Source organism: Phascolarctos cinereus, unplaced genomic scaffold (assembly GCF_003287225.1).
Source record: "Phascolarctos cinereus isolate Bilbo 61053 unplaced genomic scaffold, phaCin_HiC Scaffold_9;HRSCAF=440, whole genome shotgun sequence".
NCBI lineage: Eukaryota > Metazoa > Chordata > Mammalia > Diprotodontia > Phascolarctidae > Phascolarctos > Phascolarctos cinereus.
This window is the reverse complement of record NW_027556402.1, coordinates 225,789,603-225,812,423: the sequence shown is the minus strand read 5'-3', so window position 1 is coordinate 225,812,423 and position 22,821 is coordinate 225,789,603. Positions and strand designations below refer to the sequence as shown.

Here is a 22,821-nt window from a genome sequence, read left to right as displayed (position 1 = left end):
ACTCACTTATAAGGGATCAGTAATTTAAGCACAGATAACTAAAACAGTGATTATATCTGATACTGAATACAACATTCTGCATTTCTGGTCCCCCACCAACCTACTAACAGAAGGGAGGTATATATACTTCATTACCCATTTTCCAGGATTGAGATTGGTCCTTACAGTTACGTACAGACTGGCTTTCATTTAATATTCTTTTCATTTACAATACCATAGTCAGCGAGTACATTGTTTTATTGATTCTGCTTACTTAACTGTGCATCACAGATCACAGGTTTTATATTTTTTTTCACTGAATATGGTGTTGATTTTATTGACGGTGCAGAACACAGCACTAGGCTTGGCTCCCAAATACGGGGATACCTTGGGGCAGGGTCTGAGAGCCATGAGGTGGAGACACTGACGTGGGATGTAGGCTCACAAACGGAGGCTCCTTCAGCTGGGAAGAAGATCCACGGTGTCCTATTTACTCCTTGGAGGTAGCCCATGTAGACCATGAGCTCTACTATGTTATTCCTATAACCATACTTACTGCTATACCAAAAAACGAGCTTGACAGAATGGTCTTTAAGGGCAATGCCGGTGACAGGATCAAAAGTATGAGAGTGAGTGTCACTGTAAAATTCACGTCACACAACCTGGCCCTTTGTGTAGCATGAAGATGCCCTCCAAAGACTTTTCTAATGCTTGTTTCACCTCTTTCTTGATGTTATTATATTTGGCATCCAATACAGCCAATCCATGGCTACGATCTTTGCCATCATGTCTCAGGGACTGCAGTTACTGGCACCAAACTGAGGAAAAGAGCCGAGAAGCCACTAGAGTTGTAAGGGACTTCAGAAGTCATAAAATGCAGCTAAGTCTTACAAAGCTGCTGTTGTTGCTTTTCTGGATCCATCTTTCTATATAATAGTATTCCATTACATTAGCATAACACAGCTGTTATGTTATTCCACAATTGGTGGTCATCCTCTTAATGTACAATTCTTTTCTGCCACAAGGAGTACTGTGAATATTTTGGCATGTCCTTTTAAACATTTCTTGGGATCACTTGGTGAAAGCTTAGTTAATTCTCTCTTAGAAACACAAATTGTTTTCCAGAACAGCCAGACTGATGTAGAACTGGACCACAGATATACCCAGCATACCTGTCTTCCCACAGCCCTTCCAACAGCGTCTGTTTCTGGATTTCTTTGGTTATCTTTGGCTGTTCAATGAGTATGAGGCGAAACTTCAGAGTTGTTCAATTTCTGCTTCCTTTCCTAGAGATGACTTCAAACATGTTTTTCCTCTGAATGTGGACACTTCTATAATCTTTTTGAAACTATTCAGATCCTTTCACATGGGTTGTTTGCAGGCAGAGGAGTCCATGAGTTTTATTACTTGATCTTTTGTCAATTTCTATCTCCTGGGAATTTCTGGTTCTTCCAACATTGAGAACTACTCTCATAGCAGCTAGCCTGATGAATATAGGCAGTTTTCCCTACTCTTGCCTTTGGTCTAGAGTTCTTTGGATTAGATCTGTAGGACAAGTCAGATATGTTCTTAATAGCCCTCTTTAGCCACACTCCATCTTTGGCCAGGAACCCATCATTCCTATCTTTTGACATAAGTCTGGATTCTACCCTTGGACATCATCTCCTTAATCAGTTGTTTCTTTCCCAAAGCTGCCTTCTCTGTTCAAACTTGCCTGCCTTTGAAGTGTAGAGCAATGGTAATAGCAGGTGTGTTTCTAAGGTCTTCAGGGTCTAGCCCAAGATCACAAAATCCTAACAAAAGTGCAAATAAGGCGGGGCTACAAATGTAAACATATAATTTGACCTTGAGGTCACCATACAAAAAGATGGAAGCTTCTGGAAGTCTCCAGAAAAATGGGCCTTTTCTTCTTTTGAACTAAATCTACCAAATAGAATGCAGAACTCAAGAGATTTCATTAGCAAATCACAAATTCACACATTGAACTTAGGGAGCAAGGGTCACAGAATTACAAAAACTCAGAATTAAAAAGGATGGCAGAGATTATCTGGTCCAGCTTCCACAACTTAGAATGGATCTCCTCCACAGAATCATCAACAAATGATGACCCCACCCTATTGGTGAAGGAAATCTCCTTTTTTTCCCCAAAAAGCCTTAAGATTCCTGATGGGTAGGGAGGGAAGTGAGAGTGCAGCCTTTTACCAGCGGTTTGGGAGCGGAGCCACAACTAGCTCTGGGGACAGCTATATATTTCACTGCATCTTGTTATGGTGCACAGCCCATTCAGTGCAGGGGAAGTAGATGACAGAAAAGGTGACATGGATACTGGCTTTGCACTCTGCCAGGTTGAGGCTTCGAGATATAAAAGTATCTACTGGTAGAGGATGCCATTCAATAACATAGCAGCTCCAGTGTTGCCATCTTGTACGTATCTTGTCTCTGCTTCTGCTGTATACTATAGCTACAAAACTTCCCTATTACATGAATTTTAACACTTTTCCAGATCCAAACAGATAGCTCAAGAGGAAGACACTATCAGTTAAATAAAGAAAACATTTAAGTTGGAAACAGAAAGGTTGACACAGGCATTCACCACTCATCTGCTGATCATCCTCAGATATTAGCTGGTTGCTAGACAACTCCATGTCTCAGCATATATTAGGGTGTACCTTTTTGGCTAAGTAGGGAAGGGCCATTTCAGTATTTCTTGTCAGTTGCTCCTTCCATGTAATATCTAAAGATACCATAACAGAGAAAACACATTTTACTTAACTGAGACGTGAATCTTTAAAAAGATGGTAGCTTTTTTAGTGTGCTAAATAAAGCAAAGCAGATCATATGTTAGAGCCTCTGACCACAACCAAATGATCATTTATTAAGTGTCTGCAACGTCCAAATGCCGTCATTCTCAATATTTCCATTTTATGATATTTTAAAAATATAATTATATCTTAATTTCTTGAGTCTTGCTAACATTTTCAGCATTCTCGTTGATGTTTTATTAAAATGCTGTATGGCACAGAAGAAAAAAGTTTAGACAAGGCAGCAAGACCAGAGTTCAAATCCAGCCTCTGCAATGGTCTGGTTTTAAAGCACAGAGAATGGCTTTTAACCTCTCAGCCCTAGGAAATTGTTTAAAGCTACAAGTTACAGAGAAATCGGCTGACATTCGTGAGGAAAGTTGCCTCACCTGGAATGATCTACACGAATGAAATCACAGGAATGGATTAACAACAAATCATCATTTGAAATGTTTAGAGAAGACTATCGCTAACTAGTCTGCTATTTTATTGATCTTTTGTTAGATTTTTATCTTCTATGAATTTCTGGCTACTTCTACCGCTATTATTCTTCCAACATTGGAACTGTTCTCTATGGTAGTTAGCTTGATGATAAATATAATGATGAATATAATTTCATATACCAATTTGATTCTGTTTACCAAAGGTGGGATATAGTATTCACTCAAAAGAAATCATAAGTTCCTTTCACAACAAGGTTCTCAGGAGCACTCTTATTGTGTTATATGATCCATCAGGCAAGCAAGAGAGTCTTAAAAAGCATGAGCTTTCCTTTCTTAGCAAGGATTGGTTACTTATGTTTTATGCAACAAAGACCAATCCAAGGACACTATAATTGTATTATTAATTAGAGTCAAAAACCAATATGAACATTGATCAATTTGATATTTAAATAAAGTAAACCTGTTGGCTAAGAAGAACATTCTTAAAAAAGCAACAACACATTTTTTTTCAATTAAAAAAAAAGAACCCTGAAATTCCAAGTTGCTATAAAATCATAATACTTTTGTCACAAAGGTCAAATAAAATACAAGGTAGAAAACTGTGTACCATGTACATAAAAGATATTTTCCCATATATTTTGGACTGCTTGCTTTATTTTGATCCCAAATTACCACCAAATATTATACATTTTAAAATGCACCATATTTGGCCATGGAGAAATAAGGCTTATGTTAAATACTCTCCTTTCTCACCTTTCAGCTTAGGGTTGAAATATGCTATTTTTTTCTTTGTTTGATATTTCTCTGATGGGTGTCAGCAAAAGCTTGACATTATGGGTATTTGAGAGAAAAAAAGTAGGAAGCCCTGGAAGAAAGTGCCCTCTCTCAAACAATACACAATTACGTGCTAATTACATGCAACTGTGTTTGTGTCTCTCCTATATCAAGCTGCTATGATCTGAGATTCAAGAGAACATCATCTTAAAATCTGAATTCTTATTAATATTCTTAAAAGCAATTTGTGTAAGTTCCAAATATTCATTCCTGTAGAATATTTCAGGTCATAGAGTATGACTTAAATCTTAGAAGACTTCACAGAACTTCAGAATTTGTATCTGTCAATTGGGGCTCCCAATGCTTTATAGAATCTAATTAATTGAAAGTGAGGCTAAGGTTCTTAGGAAGGTTTTATAGATGGTAGAAATTTCAAACAGTGATATCTCCGGTTCTGTATAACACAGGGCATATTCTCAGCTGAAATTCCTCTAAAAAGAATTCTAATGTTTCCATTGATTTCTTAATTTTCTCTAATGGATTTTTCTTCTACTATAATGTCTCAGATTCCTAAACTAGTATCAATCTTTACTCAGTAATCAAAGGAAAAATAACAAACTGTCAAAGGAATTATAAAATCAAATTATTTTAAAAATAGTCCTCTCCATAACAAGTCAACAGTATTTGATCACTTTAGGGGATCTGACAGCTTTAATGTTCATCAAGTGCTTTCCTCCTAACAAATGTGAAAGGTTGGCAGTGCAAGAAAAACCAATACCCATTTTACAGATAAGAATATGCAATGTATGTGTTAAATAACTTGCCCAGAGCAGAGCTAAAGCACCACTATCAAAGTTTAGCCAGCCCCTGAAAGAAGAGTTTCAGCTGTATCTGACAGCTGTCTTATCCTAATACTTAAGGCAGGTTAGATCAATGATTCCAAAACGTTTTCAGCTGCTGATACACAGAAATCCCCTCATCTCTATCCTCCTTTCACTGGAGAAGCCATACAGTCATCTCTCTTTCCATCTGTCTCGTTATAGGCGAACATTTCAGCTCTTTATGATGATCATAATGTGTATCACAATAGAGCATGAAAAACTGGCAACTGGAATGAAGAAGTTTAATATGTTGTTGTACAATCATGACCTATGCAGCAAAGTGTCCCAATACATTAGTTGGGAAACAAGGATTTAATTATTACATCCCATGGCTAAACATAATAATCAAAATAGAGTAAAACCTTAACTCACCAGATCTCTGGGGAAAATGAGCCCTCTCCTCACGAGAATACAAGATCCTTGACTATTTAGGTTTTGCCTCAATATCCCCAGTGCTCAGCACAAAATCTGGCACACAGTAAACACTTAAATGCCTGTTGAGTTGAACTGAACCTACTGAATCTCCTCAACAATAGAGAATCCCTATTTGCACAGCACCAGCCTTTAAATGACCCTGCTTCCTTGTCTTTCTCGCCATGTTTAATAGCATAAAACTCATCAATAAAGTACTGAACACAGCATCTCTATGAAGGACTCTGAGTTCATTCCTCATGACAGATAGTTTTAGGAAACAGAGATGTTTAGCCTGTAGCACAGGAGAAGCCAGGAATACCTGGTGGTAAACTCCTCCTCAGTGGAGGTCGTCCACAAGAGGCTGCACAACTGATGGCAGGGATATATCACAGAGGAAATTCTTTGGGAGCATGGGTCAGACTAACTGGACACTGAAGTGCCCCTCAGCTCTAAAGCCGCGTAAGTTTGCTTGCGTCTGCCCAGAACCCTTGTATGACTTATGTGTGCGAGAGACACTTCACTGAGGGATAGCCTTGAAAGCTCGATTTTGTCAAGAGACAAAAGACGCAGTGGGCTCTTCTCCTTTTTTCCATTCTGTTGGAATAATTCCTAGTCGGAAAAAGAGACTCCTAAATCCCTTCCTCATAGATTTTGTCCGGAAACGCTACCTTTCTAAATCTCATCTTTCAAAAAAACACTTGATACATATTGTTTTGACACAACAGATAATTCCTAACAAACACCTCAATAAGGCCCCTTACCAAGGGACTCCAGTGCCAGCACTAGGCACAGGACTGGTACTGTACGGCAGCTCCTTCACCCACTATCCAGTCTGCGGTTGCAGCTACAGGGAGGAGAGGAGCAGTTGTAGTCACAAAGGGGCAGAAGGCTTACCTGGGTAAGATCCAGAGCACAGACCAGGAGGGCAATGACCAGACTATGCCCCCCGGACCTAGCTGTGAAAGCAGCAGAAGGACATAAAAGACTGAAGCTCAGTTCTATAATTCCTCTTCTCATGCCTGCAAGGTAAATAGAGCCCAACTCTAACATAAAGTCCAAAGTTAAGAAACAGGCTGGAAAAACAAGCCAAAGGGGGTGGGGGTGGGGAAGGGTACAGGACAAGATCATAAAAAGCTACTATGGTGATAGGGAAGCCCAAGACACAAACTCAAAAGAAGACAATGTCTTGAAAATATCTATAAGCAAAGTCTCAAAATACAATGCAGATTGGATACAAATCCAACAAGAATTCCTAGAAGAGCTACAGAAAAAGACTTTAAAAAAAGGAAAAAGTTTAAATCAAAGTGGTTAAAAGAAAAAGGGGGGAAATGAAAATAATGCAAGAAAATAACAACAAAAAAGAATTAACAGCTTGTTAAAAGAGGCACAAAAATGCTAAATAACTCCTTAAAAATCAGAATTGGCCAAATGGAAAAAGAGGTACAAAAGCTCACTGAAGTAAATCACTCCTTAAAATTTATAACTGGTCAAGTGGAAGTTGATGATTCCATGACATATCAAGAAACAATAAAACAAAGTCAAAAGAGCAAAAAATACAAGAAAATTGAAAAACAAATGACCCAAAAACAGATTGAGAAAAGATAATTTAAAAATTATAGAAATACCAAAAAACCATTATTAAAAAAGAACCTAGACATAATATTTCAAGAAATTATAAAGGCAAACTGTCCAGATATCTTAGAACCAGTGGGCAAAGTAGGAATTAAAAGAATCTACTGGTCAGCTCCTGAAAGAAATCACAAAATGAAAACTCCCAATAATATTATACCCAAAATTCAGAGCTCCCATGTTAAGGAGAAAACACTGAAAGCAATCAGAAAGAAAGAATTTAAATACTGTAGACCCACAGTCAAGTTCACACAAGATTTAGCAGCTACCATCACAAAGAAGGAGAAGGCTTGGAATATGACTTTACATTATTATTTTGACTTTGCTCTTTGGTTTAGATATGATTTCATAGAAGTTTACATATTGATCATTTCTTATGGCTCAGTAAGAGTCTATTGCAGTATCATGCCAAATATTTTTTAGCCATTCTGAATAATCAGACACATATTTTGTTTTACAGGTTTTTGTTTTGCTATCTCAAATAATACTGGTGTTAATATTATGTGTGTGTGCACGCATGCGTGTGCACACACATGCGCATGCACACACATATGGGCTTTTTTTTCTTATCAAAAACTTCTGTGGGATATATTCCCAGTAGTCAAATCACTAGGTCAGTTTAATAAAATTTCCTATGTGCATCCCCTAACTTTATCTTTTTTGGACCTATTTTGATATCCTAATACAGTATAAGTACAGGAGCAAAAGGAGTCTAAACCTGGTGGTTTTGATAGCACTTAAGAAAATATATAGCTACTGAAACATTAGCAGATCAGATATTTTCCATGTTATGTTTATTTGCTATCCTCCTCATTTCATTAATAAATGATATTAGAATGAACTGACTTAATTCAATTTCACACTAAGCTCTCTGGAGGTTCAACTACCTTCCCCTAAAACTCACTCTTCTCTGAGGTGACACTTTTTTTATAATCTTTTATTCTGTTTTGCAAAGGAGTTTATACTCAACAGTACAGCTATTAAATTATTATGTAATGACAATAGGTACTGTAGAATTATAAAATAATTAAGGATGGAGTCCCATATTATTGTCTTTACCTTATTTTATATCATCTCCACATGAGCAAATGTTGTGAAATGAACATATTGAGTGGAATGTAAAACCTCAGAGTGGATTCACAGCATTAAAAGTTTGCAATGATATTGTTTAATTGCTAGATTTTAGTAACCTTTTCATTCTGCCTCTTTTTTTTTTTTAGTGGGTGTGAAAGTATTTATTTGTAATACATATTGCTACTGACAGAATTTATTTTATTCTCTTGGAATCTCAGCAGCAATTCCCATGTTAGAGGTTTCCCCAGAAAACCCATCAAAGGATTTCCACCTACACAGTGAATATCTAAATAGGAATTGACCTATTTTTTGCCTTATTAATGCACCAGTATACACAACATAGGGGGTGGTAATGGGGTGGGGATTAAAACTAGTCTGAGTTTTAAATATAAAGAAAAGACTTACCAAGTAAGGAATTGAAGGGGGAATTTATCCTGACTATATGCCTATATTTTATTTCTGGTATATATTAAATGATAATGTAAAATTCTATCTTTAATCAATGAATAGCATCTGTTTTCAAAAGCTCAGTTTTGTTATTTAGTTTTTAAAAATTTATATTCATAAGCATGAGAAGAAATAAATTTTAATGTTGAAAACAGAATGCATTATAAATGAGCCATACATCTTTCTTCCTGTGCCTTAGGGCAACAGAATATATTACTTCAGGGTTAAATAACTCAATATTAAGAACATAATAAAATGATTAAACGGTGAATAAAGACACTATATAACTATACTATACCAGCACAATACAGAAAATATTATAATCCATATTTATAAAAATGATTTTAGAGGACTGAATCTCTGGCAGCTGTGGAGGTTTCCAGACTCCTCAATCCACAAATGCCAAAAACAACTTAGAAGGTCAGTGGGAAAAGTCTGTTTCTGCCGTGCTCAGACAGGAAGGCGGGATCTCAGCTCCATTCCCCAAGAGAGTGGCCCTGGGGGGGAGCCAGATGCTTCCCAAGCTTCTGGCCCACAGACTGAGGGGGAATCCAGTGGCTGATCAGAGAGGGATTGCAGGGATCTCTTTGCCAGTGCTGAGGCAGGAATCTCTTGCTTTCCCCGTGTTTGGATCTGGGTCTCAGCCCTGGGTGGCGGTGCTGGGGTGAGAAGGAGCTCTGGCGTGGTGGAGCTTGTAGTGGTTGTAGAGAGGAACCCCTCCTCACAGTTACAGGACAGAAAGGAGTACTTGTGGTCACAGGCCAGGAAAGGAGTAAACACCTAGTCCCTTATCATACCACCCTGGAAGAGCTGAAAATTTACAGATCCCTACAAGTATCTTTGAAAACAGCTGTACAAACCCCTGAAGCTTGGGACAGTACATTCTCCACATTGGAAGCAGATTTGTACCTTAACAAAGAGTTTAAAACTCAAGTAATTGGCCAGGATCATGAGCAAGCAGCACAAAAAGAGTCAGACTATATTATCTTACTTTGGTGAGAAAGAAGATCAAAATATACAACCAGAAGATAACACAGTCAAAGCTCCTACATGCAAAGCCTCCAAGAAAAATATGAATCAGTCCCAGGCCTTGGAAGAGCTCCAAAGGGATTTTAAGAAGCAAGTAAGAGAAGTAGAGGAAAAACTGGGAAGAGAAATGAGAGTGATGCAAGAAAATCATGAAAAACAAGTCAACAGCTTGCTAAAGGAGACCCAAAAAAATACTGAAGAAAATAACACCTTAAAAAATAGCCTAACCCGAATGGCAAAAGAGGTCCAAAAAGCCAATGAGGAGAAAAATGCCCTAAAAAGAAAAATTGGCCAAATGGAAAAGGAAGTCCAAAAGATTACTGAAGAAAATACTTCCTTAAAAATTAGAATAGAGCAATTGGAAGCTAGTGACTTTATGAGAAATCAAGACACTGTAAAACAAATCCAAAAGAATGAAAAATTAGAAAACAATGTGAAATATCTCATTGGAAAAACAACTGACCTGGAAAATAGATCCAGGAGAGAGAATTTAAAAATTATTGGACTATCTGAAAGCCATGATCAAAAAAAGAGCCTACACATCTTTCAAGAAATTATCAAGGAAAACTGCCTTGATATATTAGAACCAGAGGGCAAAATTGAAATTGAAAGAATCCACCAATCTCCTCCTGAAAGAGATCCCCAAAGGAAAACTCCTAGGAATATTGTAGCCAAATTCCAGAGTTCCCAGGTCAAGGAGAAAATATTACAAGCTGCCAGAAGGAAATCATTCAAGTACTGTGGAAACACAATCAGGATAACACAAGATTTAGCAGCTTCTACATTAAAGGACCGCAGGGCATGGAATATAATATTCCAGAGGGCAAAGGAGATAGGATTACAACCAAGAATCACCTACCCAGCAAAACTGAGTATAATCCTTCAGGGGAAAAAATGGTCATTCAGTGAAATAGAGGACTTTCAAGCATTCTTGATGAAAAGACCAGAGCTGAATAGAAAATTTGACTTTCAAATACAGGACTCAAGTGGAACATGAAGAGGTAAACAGGAAAGAGAAATCATAAGAGACTTATTAAGATTGAACTGTTTAGGGGTAGCTAGCTGGCTCAGTGGATAGAGCACTGGCCCTGGATTCAGGAGGACCTGAGTACAAATCCGACCTCAGACACATAACACTTACTAGCTCTGTGACCCTGGGCAAGTAGATTAACCCCACTGCCTAAAATAACAACAAGAAGAACAACAACAAAAAAAAAGATCGAACTGTTTACATTCCTGCATGGAAAGATGATATTTGTAACTCATGACACCTTTGTCAGTATTAGGGTAGTTGGAAGAAAAAAATTATATGTATGTATAGATAGATAGATAGATAGATAGATAGATAGATAGATAGATAGATAGATAGAGGGCACAGGGTGAGTTGAAATTAAGGGGTCATATGTGGAGAATAAAATTAAGGGATGAGAGAGGATTATACTTGGAGAAGAAGAAAGGGAGAGGTAGAATGGGGTAAATTATCTCACAAAAAAAAAAACCAACAGAAAAGAAAAGTCTCTTACAGTGGAGGGGAAACAGGGGAATGTGAGAGGGAATGAGTGAATCTTATTCTCATAGGATTTGGCTTAAGGCGGGAATAACATACACATTCAATGGGGTATGGAAATCTGTCTTACCCTACAGGAAAATAGGGGGAGAAAGGGAGGAGAGAGCAGGGGGATGATAGAGAGCAGGGAAGATTGGGAAAGGGGGTAATCAGAAGTAAGTAATTCTGAGGAGGGACAGCATCAAAAGAAAGAATAGAATAAATGGGAGGGCAGGATAGGATTAAGGGAAATAGAGTTAGTTTTTCACAACATGTCTACTATGGAAGTGTTTTGCATAACTGCACACGTATAACCTATATTGAGTTGCTTGCCTTTTCAATGAGGGTGAATGGGGAGGGAGGAAGAGAGAAAATTTGAAACCTAAAGTTTTAAAAACATATGTTTAAAAAAATGTTTTCACATGCTACTGGGAAATAAGAAATACAGGAAATGGGGTACAGAAGTCTCTCCTGCCCTACAGGAAAATAGAAGGGGGAGGGGATAAGAGAAGGGGGATTGATAGAAGACAGGACAGACTAGGGGAAGGAATATTCAGAATGCATGCCATCTTGGGGTGGGGGGAGGGGTGAGATGGGGTGAAAATTTGGAAGTCAAAAACTTGTGGAAGTGAATGTTGAAAACTAAAAATAAATGAATAAATTTATATATAAAAATGATTTTGATTTTGTAATTAAACACATTCCAATATCTTTTTCTTTCAAAAATATGAACAAAGATTTTTTCTTCTGTGACATTTTAGAATCATGGTATTTTAGAGTTGGGTCCTCAGAGTCAATATATTCCAAACCACATATGACTGAAAATTAATCCTTTCTGCAACATCTACAATAATGAGTTTAACTTGAGTACCTCTAATGAGGTTCTACTAACATCTCAAGGCAGCCCATTATTTTAACTCTAATTGTTAATAAGGGTTTTTTTCCCCTTAAACTGAAGGGAATTTGCCTCTACAACCTTCATTCATTGTTTTTTCATATTAAATTGTATTTTTATTTTCAAAAGATGTATATTCTCTCCCTCTTACCTTCTCCCTTCTCCAAACCACTAAGAAAGCAAGAAAAGGGGGGGGGGGGAAACGCTGTTATAAACATGTATAAGCAAGCAACATAAATTCCATTTCCAAAAAAAAAAATATTTCAATCTGTACTCTGAGTATATCACTTATCAAGGATGGGGTAGGCAGCATGTTTCATTCTGAGTCCTCTGGAATTGTGATTGGTCACTTGTGTTGATCAGAGTTCTCAAGTCTTCAAAATTGTTCAAATTTACTATAGTTTTGTTATTGTATAAATTGTTCTCCTGGGTTCTAGAAGCTCACTTCATTCTGCATTAGGTCCCAGGTTTCTCTGAAATTGTCTCTCTCATCATTTCCTATAGCACAACAGTATCCCTTCACATTCATACACATTACTTGTTCAGGTATTCTCTAATCGATGGACATCTCTTTTAGTCTCCAATTTTTTACTACCACAAAAAGAACTGACATAAATATCTTTGTACATGTGGGTCCCTTTCTTCCTTCCTTCATCTCTTTGGGGTATATATCTAGCAATGGCATTGCTGAGTCCAAGGGCATCCAAAGTTTAACAGTTTTGGGGGGCACAATTCTAAAATGTTTTCCAGAATAGGACTATTCACAGCTCCACCATCAGTGTATGAATGTACCTGTTTGCCCACAGCCCCTCCAGCATTTCTCATTCTTTTTTTGTGAACCCTGCCAATGTAATGAATGCAAAGTGGAACGCCAGAATTACTTTAACATGCATTTTTCTATTAGTCATTTAGACCATTTATTTTTTTTAATGTGGCTATCAATAGCTTGAATTTCATCTGCTGAAAACTGCCTATTAATATCCTCTGACCACTTATCAATTAGAGAACGGGTCTCAATCTTACAAATTTGAATCAGTTCCCTACCTTCATTCATCATTCCTGATTCTGATCTTTGGGAACAAACGCAAGTCTAACCCTTTTTCCCACATGGTATCCCTTGCAAATATTTGAAGCAGATTAGCATTCCTGAACCCCAAGTCATCTTCAGGCTAAATAGCCCCAGTGCCTTTCGCTAATCCTTCTACACCATGAGTTTGAGGTCTTTCACTATCTTAATCACCTTCCTCTGATGACTGCCAATTTATCAATATCCTCCTAAAATCCCATAACTAAACACAACACTCCAGATAGCTTCTGACCAGGGCAAACGGCAAGAAGACCTCTTTTCTTCTGAACACTTTCACTTAATGTGGAATAATTCGTAGTAGCCTTTTTTTTAGCTTCTAAGTTGAACTTATACTAAGCTTACAGTCATCTACACCTTTAACCCAATTGTTGATAAAAATGTTGTAAAGCATAGATCCCTAATGGTTTCTCCCAGATACCTCTATCCTAGTTAACAATGGCCACTAATGACAATTCTTGGGTATGTCAGTCAACAAGTTCTAAATCCCCTTAACTAACCTATTATCTAGCATATACAAGGATATCATTTTCACAATAATAACAAGTGAGACTCTGCTAAATGCTCCATTAAAATCTGGACATATTACATTTATGCCATTTTCCTGTTTTGCTAATTTAGTAACCCTTCCAAAAACAAAAAGAAATGTACTTAGTCTGGCATGACTTAGTCTGGCAAGCTGTCTCTTTGTGATTCTACTTCCTTGTCTATATCTTCAACAACAGGAAAACCCATATCACTTCCTATCTCATATTAAGAATTCCTGGCTAGGAAAAGGCTCATCAGAAATGTGGACATTAGGGCATTACTAAGTTTATCTGAAAATCCCAGAAAAGCAGTGCATGTGGCCAGATAGAGATTTTTAAGCCTTGCTAACTCCAACCCACACTGATCTTCCCATCTGTGAAGTTCTATTGTCGTTTTAGTCAGTACCACACAACTGAATCCATTAATTTTGTATTGTAGACTTATTTGCCTATTTAGATTGTAAATTATTTCAGACCAAGAACCAAGGCTCATATTTCCTTTATATTACCATGTTCCTACCTTTTTTCTCTCTTAGAATATCTAGCACAGACCTGGGCATGCATGATATGTTTTTAATGAAGTCTTGTTGATTGATTATGCTGCATTCATCCTAGAGCTGATGACCAAAGTCTAAGGTAGGAAAATATTGCCTTTGGCCATTTCTAAGACTCTGGAGAACTTGGAGCCTGTAACCAAAAGAGTAGCACAGGAATTAGTTTTCACTGACATTACTGTTTATCTTCTCAAAGAGTTTAGTCTATATTCTAGACCTTAGTATATGGCACAGATTAGGGTCAATTTATTTCATACTTTAGAATGGCTCGGCAGAGCACTAATACCTGGGAAAAGGGGGACTCTTACAAGCTGATTTTGAAAATCCTCTTAAATTGTACAGGTATGAGCTCCAATTTACTTATGAATCAAAAAAAATTAAAACATATCAAAGAGTTATACAAAAGAAATCTCAACAAAATAGACATCTTAAAACTATTGCTTTCCAAATTTAGCTTATTAATACTATTGCTTTCCAAATTTAGTACCTTTTAACAAGATGGTGAGGAGAAAATTCTTCCCTAGAAAAGGAACAAAATGCTCAAGACATCAGCAATTTAACTGATTTCCCTTCTCAAGTTAAATAATGTCTGATGGCCATTTGGTTCAGGTGGCATTTAATAATATTGAAATGGAAAAAAAAACTATAATATCACTTTTTTTATTTTCATGATGCCAAAAAGGTAAAAGATCATTATCAATAGTTAAAATGACCCAGGTTAGTTGTTTCCAATTTGTTTTTTTTAATTTGGATACATTTATAGAAATTCATCCACTTTAATGTCACATAGCAGAAATGACTGCCTATGGCTAATGAAATTTACAGCAGCTGTGTATCTTACAGGAAAATTGTGTGAATATTTACCAAGAAATCTGAATTTTGAGTAAGAAGAAACGTTTGCTATAATATATTTTCTCAGTACTACTACCTACACACAACACACACACACACACACACACACACATACACACACACACAGTCTTTTAGCAGACAATTTAACAATAAAAGGTGGTGAGAGGGTATTGGAAAATTACTAGGATAAATTGCTTTCCTTCCCCGTCTCCCAACTATGCTAAAGGCAAATTTGGAAGCTAGCTGTTGAAAAGGGAAGTGTATTTTCCCAACAAGTAAAATTCCTGAAGTTTCTGTCAGAGCAGCAGGTAAGCATTTCTATCACTTATTTGAGAATTACAACCCTTTGACTACTCCTAGCAAAGCTTTAGACACAATACAGCTTGTCAAGAGAGAAATAAGGTAGACATGAAAAAAAATCACATATTTCCTTGAATAATGCGGGAAGTGGTAAGGGGGAGGCAACATACATGAATGGTGTGAATATATAAAGATTTATGGCATACTTTTTAACTTGGGGTGGTAAAAGTTGGTTCATATCTCTCTCCAAAGCAGAGTTGCTGAAACAGGAAATACTCAAACTGAGTATAACCAGAAAGCACTTACCTCCATCCAATGCTGTTAAAATGGAGATTAAATTGGATGTTCTGCAATAAAACACTTACTTCACTACCACCAGGATCTGTAATGAGTCAATATGGACCCTCTCCCAGCCTCCCTAAAGCAGATCACACAGCTCCTCTAGAACAGAGTAAGACAGTTTCTGAGGGCAGATGGGAGGTAGGGGAACAAAAAATGCATGATCCTGCCTGATGAAGAACCTAGGTGAAGAAACCAGAAATTACAAAGTGTGTCCTCATGCTCAGCTGGGCAGTGCAGTGTATAGCTCGCTGGGCCTACAGTCAAGAAGACCTTAGTTCAAATCCAGCCTCAGACACTTACTAGCTGTATGACCCTGGGGAAGTCATTTAACCCTGTTTGCCTCAGTTTTCTCATCTTTAAAATGAGCTAGAGAAGGAAAAGGCAAACCAATCCAGTATCTTTTCCAAGAAAATCCCAAAAGATGTCATGAAGAGTCAGACACAACTAAACTACCACCACAACAAAAACAACATCACACCAAAGACACAAAGGGGACTCATCAGGCCCGTGGCGGAAGCTCTTCCAGCCTAATAGGACCTGCTTTGCCTTCCAAAACCAGTGAATACTTCCACTTTAGGGAGAAGCATAAAGAATAGGAGGCAGCAAAGAACATTTTCTGATGGAAATGTAAAAGAAATCCTTGTGTCACATATATAAATAGCACACTTTTCCAAACTGTGGCCTTTGAACTCTTGGAAAATCTACAGTTTTTACAATCCTCATCATTTCCATTTTTTCTTCCTCATTATGTGTATATTTTAATTTTAAGGTACCTGGGTCAATGAAATGGGGTATAAAACAGATCAGGCAAAAACAACATGCAACAGCTTTAAGGGTAGATGTGATAAATTAAGTAAAAAAAATTGAGAAACATTCTACACTACATATAACAGCCCAAAAAGACACAAGAAAATGAGAAGCAAATTCATGTCACACACTTATAGTTTACAGATGCATATATGCCCCTTGTACATGTGCCATTATGAATGATTTGTGTGTGTGTGTAGAGCTGTACAAGTCTCCAAGTTCTATTAATCCATTTTTACTTATGCAAAATTTTAATTCAATTCTTTCTTTCCTTTTTTTAATTTAATATTTTATTTTTCCCCAATTACATATAAAAACAATTTAAACATTTTTTTTCAGATTCTGAGTTCCAAATTCTTTCCCTCCCTCTTTCTCCTCCCTTCCTCCCTCATCGAGAAGGCAAGCAATTTGATATTTTTTCTTTTATTATTAAAAATCAACCTAACTCCCTATGGTTCTAATCTATATTTTGTTTCCTCTTGTCCCCAAAGGAAAATTACTATGTGGGTTTCTGACAACATATATTATTTGATGTGTTCTTGCCTATAATGTCAAGCATGAGTTTAAACTCCAGCCTCACCAATTAATTAGCTTTTGTTAACATGGCTGGTTTATGATTCTCTGTGAAAGTTCAAAACACTACCTTTTAGAGGAAAAGTCTAAGTACTGTTAAAAAAAGAAAAACTTCAGAAGATTATGTCGTGATATTTCTCAAAGGATTTCACATCACTTACTTTTTTGATAAAATAATTATAAGAAATTCAATTAAAATCTCCATCCCTGGATTGGAGGAGACATTGGAATAGACAGCGGGTACTTAAAAGGCAGGGCCAGTTCAAGTCTCTAGCATGTCATGTCAAGCTAGAAGGTCTTTGATTATAGGTGACAAACTGTGCACCTGTTGTTATATGACAGGCCTATATAAGCAAGGAAGAAATGATCAACAGAGATTTAGTCACCATGAGATCAATTTTTTGGTAACATTGATATATAATGAATGTTGATTAAAAGTGGGAAGAAACTGAGTTCTCCAACAGTGAACCCAAACTGAAAATGGAAATACTGAATCATTTATAGTATGAGAAAATATCATCTAATCCAGTAGAAAATACATGGCTCAATACAGTTTTATTGGTCGAGAAGATGTCATGATGTAAAGGAAATTATACTAGCCCAGAAGACAGAAGACTTTCCACTAATAAGGTGGGCAACTTTATACAAGGCACTTAAAACTCTTGGGCCTGAGCTTCCTCACTTGCAAAATAAGGAGGAGATGGGAGCGAGAGAAGATTGTAGGCTATGTTATTTGAGTTTCTAAGGTCCCTTCCAGCTCTAATGAAGTCCAGGTTCTGTGAGGTTCAAGTCCAAAGAATGGTAAGAATAAAAGATAAGATGGATCAAAAGAACTGGGAAATAGTAATCAAAGAAATAAGAGATAGGATGCATTTCATTGTTTCCACAAATAACTCTGAAGATGGCTGGGAAAAAACTATGAAGTGAGAGAATTTGGAACCTTGCAAGGAGAGAAGCATTTTGTTATTTTTTTATAAACCTTTAAAAAAAATCACAACATATTTTTGAAAATGGAACAGTTAGCATTCTAGGTTGATAAGAATAATCTCAGAAAGACTGAATTTTTTAAATTTATTTATAAATAATAACAACTGCTAGCACAACTTCAAATTCCTAGGTAAAAGTATAGAAATAAACTTCAGACATCTCAAGTTCCATGAGCCTAGAATTTGCATCAACGTGATTCCTGATACAAAAAATTATTCACTAATTGAACAACCATTCATTACATGTCTACTTGGTTCATATAATTGAAATCTAGAAGGAAATTTGGAGTTCATCATTTATTACAATTTCCAAACCAATCTAGTTCTAGAATATAACCAACATATAGTAATCCAGCCTAGCATTTCCCATCATAGGAACTAAAACACCATTTCACAAAGTAGTCCATTCCATTGTTCAGCAGCTCCATCTTTAAAAAAGTCTTTCCTTCTATTGAGTTTCTATGTAATATCTACCTATATATTCTAGTTCTACTCTAGAGAAAAAGGTTACCATCTTTTATGTATATGGCCCATGAAATATCTGGAGACAAGCATAATTTCCTCCATAACTCTTTTTTATTCTGTGCCGATGCCTTTTAAATAACTTTTAATTTTGATTTAATCTACTCCCCATCTACATTTTTCCAAAGAAAATTGTTATCATCTCATTTTTATCAAGGACAAAATTTTCCACAACTCCAACATGTACTACTAAGATGGCATTGATTTAGATTATTTAGAGGAAAGTCAGTCTGAATGTTAGGGAAAAAAAATAATGATATGCAGTGATATTACTCTGAAGTACATACAGTAGAAATGTGGTCTGGTGAACTTATATGTATTTTCTCGTGCTTGTTTCTCCCCGCTAAATAGCATGGGAATTCTAGTACATTCCTGGACTCTGAAAACATTAGTGTTCCTACTTTTTTTTAAGAGACAAATTCATTTGCCAAATTGCTATTAATTTATTAAATATATGTGTATATGTGTTGATTTCGTGGCCAGAACCAGTTATTGTATTTGCATATCTATGATGGCAGTAAGAGGAAAAATAGCACAGAAAACATTATATAAGTGGTATCAATATTGCAGGTAACTGCATTAATTACGGTGGGGAAAACAATGAGAGCATATAATAGGAGAGAGAGCAAAGTTGTCACTATTATTAAGGACAACAGAACCCAAAACAGAGGATATCCGAAGAAATTAAATACTTAAACTACATAAAAGAAAGAACACAATACTTACGGATATAATTCTGAAAGCTGTTGAGCTATGGCATAAGCTGTTGGATCTCTGTCTAGAACATATAAGGTAATATCCACTTCTTTCTGGAGAATGGCTCTGGAGTGGCCTCCTGAACCAAATGTCATATCGAGAATATTCTAGTGAACATACAAAAAAGCAAAACCAAATTATTTAAATGTGAATTTTAAGTCTTCACTGGTTTCTCTTTCAAGTAGCTTGTCAATTTCTAAATATGTATAATGATTTTTCCCCAATAAAAGTAATAAATATTGATGAGGTTATATAAACTGGATCCAACTGAATTCTGGCTCAGTTTTAGACAACTGTTAAATTGAGCTCAAATTATTTGTTCTATGAAAATATTCATCTTTTCTCCTGTCTCTGTAGAATGCCAGAATTTAAATCCACAAAAGAGCTGAAGAAGTCATCAAGTCCAATGCATTCAATTTCACAGATGAGGAAATTGACACTTAAGTAACTGGTTGAAGCAGTCAGTAGAAAAGCTGGGGATTAGAATCCATACTCCCACTATTTGTGAACAGCTTTCTATGTGGGCCATTTTATCTCAATGTTCAAAAATATTGCATACAAATGAGAAAAATATTCAAGAACAGAAAATAACTTCCTATTCCAGAACCATCTAACTTCTCCCCAATTTTTTTTTAAATAAAGGAAAACACAAAACAAATGAGCAAGAAAATCCTATTGATACAGTATGAACTTTATTAAAATGGTAAGACGATTAAGATATTGAGTCCTTGTCTATTTTTTATTGCCCAAACTACAAAGTCAACAATTCAACAAGCATTATGCTTATAAGCAGTTACTATGTGCAAGGCAATGTGTTAAGAAAAAGGATCAAAGTTCTGGAGTTGAAAGAGACCTTAGAAGTTATCCATTCTAAATGCTCCATTTTATAGATAAGGAAACAAAGGCCCAGAGAGTGACTTGACCATGGTCATAAAGGCAATAAATGAGAAAGCAGGGACTTGAACTGAATTCCCTTACTTCCAAGACCTTTAGTGCACCCCATGGTCACATTTCTTTGTATACCACTACAGTGCCTCCCATGGTGGATGACAGTCGAATAGTGAATTAAATTACACTTACTTCCTGGGTAACCTTGGGCAAGTCACCATCTAGGGCCTTATTTTCTCAAATGGAAGGGTATACTAGATGACCTCTGAGGTTCCTTACAACTCAAATCCTACATGTTAATGATTAACAAATCATTCTTTACAAAGAACTCTTAACAAATCCTCTTCTTATGCAATCACCAATGTTGGAGGATCTGATTCAAAAGTCATTTGGCACCTATATATGCTACAATATAAAATGCTTCCTATTAGAAAATCTGAAATATTCTTGGTGTTTCTTCTACCTCAAAAATGCAGGGCTTTATTCTTCCCCATAAAAAATAAAAACAAATACAGAATAGTAAATGTAACACACCCTTTTAAAAGCATATAAAGGCACAGATTTATTATGTAATACCATATTTTCTTCTGCATAAATGAAAGCACAGCAACAAATATGACTGTATCCTTTGACAATTCTCACTGCCAACCTCCATCAAAAGGGAAGAAAGGGGACAGCAATAATGCTGCTAATTTTCCTTGCAGGTAATCTGTCAGCACAGACCATGGTCTGCCCATGCTTTCAGTGGCTTGAGCTCATCCAAGTGCCCTAGATGGAGAGAAGAGCGAGGAGGAAAACTTTTTCCTACATCATTTCCTCCTGAAAAAAAGGTTGACGTGAGGAAGGAGTAAGAGTGAGGAAAGGAGCTAACATGGATGCATAAAGTGTCAATGTTAACAAATATGCAACAAGTAGTGCAAAGGGCTGTGGGGGGTCCATTCTTATTTCTGATCCTATTAAAAGGTAAGAAAATTCTGCAGATGTGTCTGGGCATTCCATGGCCCTTTAAATCCCACAGTGGCATGAACACCTAAGAATTTCTTTTCTAGTTTGTACAATCATTTCTTGAACTGAAATATTAAAATCCCTGTTGAATTCTTTTCCCCTCTCCATTTTTAATACCTCAAAGTGTTTAGTTAAACTACAGGAAACATTTACCCTGGGCGATGCTAGAAAACTATTTTCTTTTGAATACCTACCCTAAACTTAACCACTGGACTTCAACAAAGCACACACTAAAAAAAGAATACATTTCCCTGAGATTGCTTGTTACATCTCCCAAGTCAGAGCACTTACAATCAATATAAAAATATTTCATTAAGATTTTTCCAGGGAAATAGGAGATAGATTACAATTTACATAATTATCTTTATTATATCATGATTATGTCTTTAGAGATGTGCTGATAATCAAGTAACTTTCCAGAGGGGAAAAAGATCTAGCATTGCCAGTCAAGTGTAACACATCAATCCCAGAGGGGAGAGAACGAGCATCCATCAGATGCAAAGTGGAGACCACCACCCAAGTTCTGGGATAATCTAGAGAACAAATTCATCTCCATTTTCAATTCTTGTTTAGTTTGTTTTTCAGGTTTAACAATGACATCCAGGTTGTAAAAGGAAAACTAAGATATGCATGGCGATAGAAGATTGGAAAATCTTCATCAAGTTATCTAAAATACTGTATACCCAAATGGTGACCAAGAAGGAATAAATAAATTATCCAACAATTAATTTCAACAAATATTATTACATACTAACCTTGGTTGAGGAACCGCATTAAGTGGCAGAGAGACAAAGACAAACATAAAACTGTTCCTGCCCTCAAGAAGCTTACATTCTACACCAGAATTTCACAAGAATGGTCTTTTTCAAAACTGTCATAATAAAAAGATGTGCACTAATCTCAGTAATGGGTGCACTGTTCAAACCATGTTGGAAACTTTTGACAATTACCTTTGAAGTCAGGTGGTGTGTAAGTACATAAGAAAACCATTCCCATTACTATTTTTACTAATCATGGATCCAAATGACTTTTGGATCAGTATAAAATAGACTCTCAAATGTTAAATAACTGTAACCAGTGAGATTATTCAAAGGAAGGTAATAGAAGCTCTGAAGGCAACTCATAAAGATTGACTCCAATCATCATCAAATCTTGTTCTAAGAGAGAGAAGCATCAATGCAATAGCATCTCAAGTTGAATAGGCAGGCAGTCTGGTATAGTGGACAGACCCAGAGTGCCTGGATTTAAATTCCAGTTCTATCACCTACCACACCTGTGTAACCTTAAGTAACTCATGTTACTTTTCTCACTCTCCTATGTCATATAAGAAATTTGGATTAGATGACCTCTAAGGTCCTGTTCAGTTCTAAATCTATGATTAGAATTCAATTCTTATGCTCTTTCAAATACAGCATTCATTTTGGATATACAAATAAATTTTGGTATGTTTTTCAAAGTCTGTGTCATTAACTTATAATCACTACTGAGTGATGTGTTGATGTGTGTGTGCATATAAGAAATTCTACTAAAAAAAAGATGTTCAGCTACTGAGTGCAACCTACATAAATTCATTAATTTGACTAAATATTACATGTTAACTTATTCTTAATGATAAATATGCCCTTCTTGATGAGCAAACCTTTTTGGAACATCACCCATGAGTTGAAATTAATTACAATATCTTACAATTTCAACAGCAAAGTATTTTATTCA

At 36.3% G+C, this 22,821-nt stretch overlaps 1 protein-coding gene across 2 annotated transcripts in view; it reads right to left on the bottom strand.

Annotated features, from left to right (window-relative positions):
- Positions 1–22,821, bottom strand: part of METTL15 (methyltransferase 15, mitochondrial 12S rRNA N4-cytidine) — a 230,418-nt gene that overhangs the window by 99,851 nt on the left and 107,746 nt on the right. For both annotated transcript variants that reach the window (XM_020977970.2, XM_020977968.2), the window contains exon 3: positions 19,186–19,322. In XM_020977970.2, the coding sequence (XP_020833629.1) occupies positions 19,186–19,322 (137 nt within the window). The remainder of the gene's footprint in view (positions 1–19,185; positions 19,323–22,821) is intronic.